General features: G+C 29.7%; 1 protein-coding gene across 1 annotated transcript; it reads left to right on the top strand.

Moving 5' to 3' along the window:
• Positions 1–1,313: 1,313 nt before the first annotated feature.
• On the top strand, positions 1,314–6,677 carry LOC111640224 (focadhesin-like). Its single transcript, XM_023386225.1, has one exon. The coding sequence runs from the start codon at positions 1,382–1,384 to the stop codon at positions 6,599–6,601; it is 5,220 nt and encodes a 1,739-aa protein (XP_023241993.1). The 5' UTR covers positions 1,314–1,381; the 3' UTR covers positions 6,602–6,677.
• Positions 6,678–7,769: the final 1,092 nt, after the last annotated feature.

The following is a 7,769-nucleotide window of genomic DNA, read 5'->3' as shown; positions in this document are numbered from 1 at the left end:
AAAATATATGGTTAATTGAGGATATTTCCATTCAGATTACTCGGACTTGGACTCGCGGAGTCTTTTCACTTTTACTCGGATGTTATACTCAAACTAACACTCGACGAATCCAAGTTTGCATATTTTAACAGTATTAAATAGAAATCGTCGGCAGTCGATTGTCGAAACATTATTAGTAAAGATGTATTTTTTAAACTCTCCGCCTGCAGGCACTGCGAAGCCTTTTCTGTAGCAAGCCCATTATAGATTCGGTCAAACCTTTATGGGGCGGCCGGGTGAATTTATTGCAGTCAATGTATAGATTAGGTTATATGTAGATATGGATGTAGATGCGAACACAACGAATAGTAAACACAAAGATTTGTCAATGAAAATAATTATTTTACCCATTACGAAACCCTAAAGCATTCCGAACATGAAATAAACATGAAATAAAGCATTCCGAACATGAAATATAGCACATCAAAGCTCATCTGTTTGCATAAAATGAAATTAATACTATACATAAAAATACATAAAAATTAAATTAATGACTTTAGGGCTCCGTAATGAGTTTCATATATATACAATGTGATTGATGACCATCATGCTGCGAGCACAAGTATTAGCTTTAGTGGTTGACTATTCTCTGTCCTTTCATTATTTATAGTTCCACTTTGGCCTACCACTCTGGGAGACCCGAGATAAAAAGACCCCAGGAATTTTTCGGGTAGTGATATGTCGGATATGTCGGATCCCGTTCCTCTCACGAAAACAAAAAAATTAAGTCCTTGACATACTTTCATTCCTGCATATGAAAATGAAATACTTTTATAGTAGTGAAAGATTGGAAGAAGCATCTTTAAAAATTTGGATTTTTAAGCCTATCAATTATTATTTTACTTTTGGGAGGTCCGATGCAAACCGTTTTTTTAATTCAAAATTTTTTCCGTAAAAAGTGTTAGACCGGCACGACTCTATTGTTAAAGGAAAAGTATGATATACAGGGGCAAGCTACTACTAATTTGAGGTGGAGAGCATATACAGTACTTTAAGTACTTTATAATACTGTATTTTAAGTTAAATAAATGAAAAATATGATTAAAAATTGCAACCCGGCATTGTGACCATGTCACAATAAATAATTGCTCGTTTATTATATAATTTACAACGTATTTTGAAATGAGTTATTACAAGCTGGCTTTTATATTTTATTTTGTTTTACTCGATTAATTTAATTAATATTTTTGAATTAGTTTTATTAATTTAATATAAGCTAATAAATACTAAATTCTTAAAAATTTATTAATTTTATCATCGTGACTAGTTTAGTTACTAGAGGGCGTTTAAAATAAAAATGTCTGCTTTCGCGTGGGAATATTGAATTTCGTTAATAACTAACATGTCTTCGATTAATAAATTAAAAGCTAAGAAAGAAAACTTTTATAGGAAAGTACAGTTTAATAATGTTTCATTTCAAACAAGAATAATTACCAAAATTGTGGACGATTTATTAAAAGAAAATGTTTTGGATGAACAAATACCAGAATTGGCCGTTTTGTGGGATAACTGCGGAGACGAATCGCCTATAATTAGTAAATTATGTTGCAAAGCATTAACTTATTTAACGATTAAAGGTAAACTAGATCCTTCCAAGGCTATAGATGAATTCAACGCTTCTATTCTATCTGCAAAGCAAGTTGGACCTATTATTGATGCTATTGGTAGAATTCTGTTATTTGAGGCTGCAGAACAAGAAAGATTGAATAAAAGATACGTATGTCCTTATTCGTTTTCTTCTCCAGTTCATCCATTTATATCGGTTCTAAGAGAAAAGCAAGAATCCTGGCCATTTATTTTACAGTGGATAAAACATATCTTGAATAACAAAGAATATCCTTTTCAGTTAGCTAAACCATTGCTGTGTTATATTTTGTTGAACCCGTTGCAGTCTTGTGATGATTTCTTTAATATCAATATTCATTATGAATTATTTTCAAATATTGATAACATAAAATTTATTTATTCATTCTTACCACTTATACAAACAAAAACTAAAACTGAATTGATAAAATTGATTATTTTAATAGAAAAATTATCTGAATATACTCAATGTGCAACTAAGGTAGAAAAAGAAATGCTCTTATTGATAACACTATCTGTTTGCAAAGATGCTATTGATTATGGCTTCAATATCATAAATATTGTAACAGTTTGTAAAAAGTTAGTTGTCGAAAAAGATATTAGCTTCTATATTAAAAATGCATGTATTGTTTTCTTATCTGTAATTATTGATTGTGTGGTAGATTCTGATCTTTATCATATTCTATCTTTTGGAGAACTTGTATTAAAGTTGCAAAATTTTCATGTACAATTTGACAGTGATTCACCAGTTGATTGCAAAAATAATTTTTCAGCTTCTATATTGGGAATGTTAATATTACCAATATTAAATGTTTTAACTAGAGAATATGATGATTCAATACAGAATATAAAAAGCATTGCTGCTGAGATTTTCTTAATAATTGAAAGAACTCTCATGTGTAAATTTTTGAATCATAATATAGAATATTGGATAAATGAAAGTGAGAAATGTTTATTGATTTGCAGTTTCAATCCATTAATTTCAGAAATTGTAAATAGTGTATATTTTATTGCTACTCTTGATGAAATTAATAATCAAGAAGAATGGATTGATAAAATCTCAGCTTTTATAAAATCATCAAATTCTGTTCAACCTCTTTTATTAAATATATTATGTAATATGTTCATAAATGTTAAACAGTTATCATTATTTAGAAAATATCTTGATGTTTTAAAATATGTTGCAGTTATTGAACCAAGCCAGTCATTGTCATTATTATCATTATTTTTGTATAAACTTAATGTTGAACATGATCCCAATACTCAATTAATTATTACAGAATCTCTACCTAGTCTAGCAACACACAATTATTCTATTGGTGTTATTCTAAATACTATACAATACTTCATCAATCATCATAAATTAAAGCCTGAAGGAATTCATTTAATGATCCTGCTCTGGAAAAAGCAAATTAGATGTTTTCCTTATCTTAAACAACTTCTTGAAGAAGAAATTAAAGATTCTACAAATTCTTCCTGTGACAAAGTATTAGTTGCTAAAGCTGTTGCTATGAAAGAAATATGTGAGACTCATCCTCAAAACTTTGGTATTTTTATACTAAAGCATATGTCAGATATTTTTAATAAATGTACAAGTGATGCCAGTAGTCCTGCTGTGGCCTTAGCATTAAATGGTATATTTTACTTGTGTAAAGCTGGAGAAATTGATATAAAAAGTGCATGGAAAACACTTGCAAGAAAACTCACTAATGATAAAAGGCCATTAGTTCTTAAGCATCTTTATAAATTATTAAGTCTTGCTCCTGAACTGAGGGTGATGTCATCCTCATATGAAAAGTTCATGACAGAAGTTGTAAGTATGCTCTGGAAACATGTAAGTAAACAAAATAATCCTGTTAGTATCTCTGCTGCTTATGAAGCTTTAGGAAAGTTTCCAATTGAATTCCATCATTTGAAAATACTTCCAAATGTTGCTACAAAAAATATTATTTCACCAAAAGCATCTTCACCTCTTGATTTGGGAAAAGATCCATTAGACAGACTTGGGTATGTTCCTGGTTTTTGTTTTACAGATTTATTAGAATCAATAAATGATGAAGATATTCTTAAAGGATATGAAGAATTCTTAGTAGGATTGTTAAATTTTGAGATTGATGATTTACCTCAAAGTGTGTATCATTCAGCAAAAATGGCAGCAAAACCATCAAAGCATGATAATATAATAGATGAGATTCCTCAGTTTTTGTGCATGAAGTATAGTAGTAATCGTCAGCCAATTTTACAAAGTAATTTAGCTCTTGGTGTACTTTTATCTTATCATCCACCTGTAGAAGTTGATAAGTATGGTTTACCTACTAAGCAATCATTGATAGCCCAATCTAATTATTATCAACAAATATTAGAAGCATTACTTCAAGATATCACAATTGATATTTCAGAATGGTGGCAATGTGTATTATTGTCATTTGCATGGAATTCATTCATGGATAGGGCATTTTTCTCATGTATTGAAGGAATGTTTGCTAGTGAGGAATTAGAGAAGAAAGATTCAAATAAAAATACTGAAACAGAAAATCGAAAAGAAATTTTAACAGCTGTTCGAGAAAATTTATTAGAAATAATTAAACGACAATCCAAAGAGAAACCTTCAACACCAGCAAATGCTATAATGGCAGTTGTGGGATTGGCAGTTTCTTTTTGGAAATATGAAAATACTGCAAAATGCTATAAATTGGAAAATTCTGAAGAACATCATCTTGAATTTATTCTGAAAATTACAGAAACTATGATATGTATATTAGATCCTTCAAGGAAGCCAAATTCAGAAGTCATAGGTTGGTTATTGGTTCATGGAAAGAAGTCTGGTTTTGGAAGTTCTGTGTTACGTGGATGTACTGCTACATCTTTTTTTCACCTAGTTCCCTTTTTAATGGGATCAGGTTATGATTGTATTGGAATTATTTCAGATTTATTATTAGAACAATTATCACCCAAAGCAAATGCAGTTTTACAGTTACATTCTGGAATTGGTTTAGGTTTATTTTTGCAGTCTGTAGCTAATGTGGGTCAAACAGAAATGTGTTTAAAAACAATTAAGAGAATTGAAGACATCATTAAAGAAAATGAAGAATTGATGCCTGGCTCCATAATTGGTTTATCACTTTCTATCTTATCATTATATCAAAGTGATGATGATTCCATTAAAAATTATACCCAGAATATATGGAAATTTTATATTAATATGTTACAGAAAGCAGATCCATTATCGTTATCTTATGATATTTTGTGTCAATGTACTGTTATGCTTACTGTCTCTGCAATGCATGCTAATATCATAACATTTGAACAATGTAAAGAATTCTTTTCATGGATTGACAATTGTCACAAAGAGCAATCACAAAGTAGTGGTATAGCTGTATCTATAGGTACATTTGTTGGTATGTTAACAAACTTAGGATATGAATTTGTTTCAGAGAAAAGAATGGAACTTTTAAATAATTGGATGAATATACTATCATCAGAAGAAAAACCAAACTTACAAAAACTTGCTGCTTTGAGAGGTTTGAGCTCTTTATTTACAAAATTTAACCATGTATGTGTATTTGATTTGGAAAATGAAACTAATATAAAAGAAATAAGTGAAATGATTCAATTAATGATGAGATTATTTAAAAAACCAAAAGATGTGGTCTTACAAAATACTAGTTCATGGTTATTAGGAGAATTGTATAGTATAAGTGGTGGATATATATCATCATCATCCCTTCCAACAAATTATTTATATTTGCATGAAAAATATTTACTCAGGGCCATTATAGGATTTATATCGAAATCTGCTAAACATCAATCTCTTATCAACCATCTCAATCTATGTCTTAATGTGCTAGGCAGAAAATATTCAAAACCTTTTCCTCCAATCTCATGGACAGCAGTTCTTAATCCTCTTCTTCAAAGCAACGATGATACCATAAACAAATGTTTAAAAATATTTATTTCCCAATCATCGTCATCATCAACAGCTGCATTATCACTTTCCACATTAACTACACCACTTAAATTCAATTCATTACCTATAAAATGTCAACAGTTCTTGGTATGTTCACTTCCTGTTTTGTTAAAATGTTTACCTGCTACTAAACTAAATTTATTTTTTTCATCTATTATTGTCCCAGTTTTCTTAACAGAGAAACAATTACAGGAAAATGGAGCAATGGTTCTTAATGCACTATATGAAGCAATTTCTAAAAATCAAAATGAAAGTATTAATGAAATATTAAAAGATGTGATAACACATATAGTTAATAATTCATTCGAAAAGCATTTTGATTTATTTCAGCATTTAAATTTGACAAATACTATGTGTAATTGTCTTTTGAAATTTCCTTCAGAATTGTTAGAAAATATAATTAAAAATGTGAGTGCCTTACCTGCAATAGTTTTATGTTGTGAACTATTGAAAAAAGATAAGTTAACTCTTGCAAGTTTACATTTTTGTATAGATCTAGCTTTATATTCAAATGATCAAATAAGACATCAAATTATCAAAAAATTTCTGAACTTTTTTATTCATCAAAATATAGATATTAAAGAAAATATTTCAAAACAAAAAGTGGCTGCTGACTGGCTTTTGGAAATAATGAATAGAATTATAACAACAATAAAACATTCATCCACATCTGATCAAATTGATTTCTTATTAAGTATTTTTGCATGTTCAATATTAAGTTATTCAGGGATACAAATGACCTATATGATTAATTTTTATGACAATAAACAATCATTACTATCTGTTTTACCTGCAGTTTTACCTAATATATTACAAACTCCAATTTGGAATAATCTAACTGCAAAAATCTTGGATTTCTTTCTACTTTTAGAAACTTATGAAGAAATTAACTATTACACCAAACTACAACTACTTGCCATATTGTGTTCACTTCGTGGATTCCAGGAATTTGCTAAAACTCCTGTTTATTCAAAGGTATTTAGTTACCTTGAATCTTTTCATTTGATTTAAAAATTTTAGTAAACTTTAATTCTTTTATGCTGGTGTTGGAAATGAAAATTTTGTACAGTTAACTAATAATAAATGTGATTGCAAATTAAAAAATGATGTTTATCATTTTAAAAACAATTACAAAAATTATATTTTAACGAAATATTTAATTATCAATAGGATTTGGAAATATTTAAAAAGTTCTAAATACATAGATATATAAGTTACTGTTATTACAATAGAAACTATTATTTATAAATAATTCTAAATACAGTATCTTGATTTCATAAAGTTTATATCTGATAATAGTAATATAAAAACAGTATATAAAGAAGAAAGATTTGTTGCCTTTTAGTTTCCCAGTTATGTATATACATAAGAGAATTGTATCAAACTTGATCCTCCAGGTTTTCTGCAAATCTCCACATTTTGAGACTATCTGAACCCAAAAATGTGGGATATCCATTTTATTTAATACTAGCAGACACCGCCACGTGTTGTGGCTCAAAATGTATCTATTATAAATGTATAACACTTCCCCCGTGGGGGGGAATTTTTCGAAAATTTCTTCTTAGTGTACATTCTCTTGACGTACCCTATTAAAACGCAATCAAAAAACGCAAAAACCCGCATCTAAAATAATATAATAGAAGCCAAGTTCTTCAAGGTAAGCCTTAATTCTGTCCCTCTCCCCCGCGGAGGAATATCGAACAATCCCTTCTTAGTGTACGTTCTGTTGATGTACCCTATTAAAACGCAAAAAACCGCATCTAAAATAGTATAATAGAAGCCAAGTTCTTTACGGTAAGCAGTGGCGTACCGTAGTGGGGGCGGCAAAATTTCACAATAAATAATAATAATATCTTGTAAAAATTTGAAACATCCTAATTTATATTTGCATCGCGCCTGCGATAGTGCTATCGTCCGGACAGTCCGAGAATCGGCTCGCCGGGTGAACTAGTAACTTTTTCGTCCGAGGAATTCTTGCGAAACCTGTTGACCTTTTTTTTTCCTTTTCTTGTACGATTCATTCGCGTTCATATACACCACTAATATCCAATAGAACTATTTTAAACAGGTCGCTGCACTACCACCGATTTTTTCATTGCTTGTTCTGTGACAAAACTGAATTTTGGTCTTTTAAATTGAAATACCTAAATAAGGGGGGCCGAAATTTCCCTCCGCCCCG

This window comes from Centruroides sculpturatus, unplaced genomic scaffold (assembly GCF_000671375.1).
Source record: "Centruroides sculpturatus isolate CEXI.00-Female unplaced genomic scaffold, Cexi_2.0 scaffold1285, whole genome shotgun sequence".
NCBI lineage: Eukaryota > Metazoa > Arthropoda > Arachnida > Scorpiones > Buthidae > Centruroides > Centruroides sculpturatus.
The sequence above is the reverse complement of the archived record's forward strand: the minus strand, read 5'-3'. Positions and strand labels throughout refer to the sequence as shown.

Bases quoted from the DNA above. Each gene is read 5' to 3' on its own strand.
- LOC111640224 (XM_023386225.1), top strand. From the start codon at position 1,382: ATGTCTTCGATTAATAAATTAAAAGCTAAGAAAGAAAACTTTTATAGG.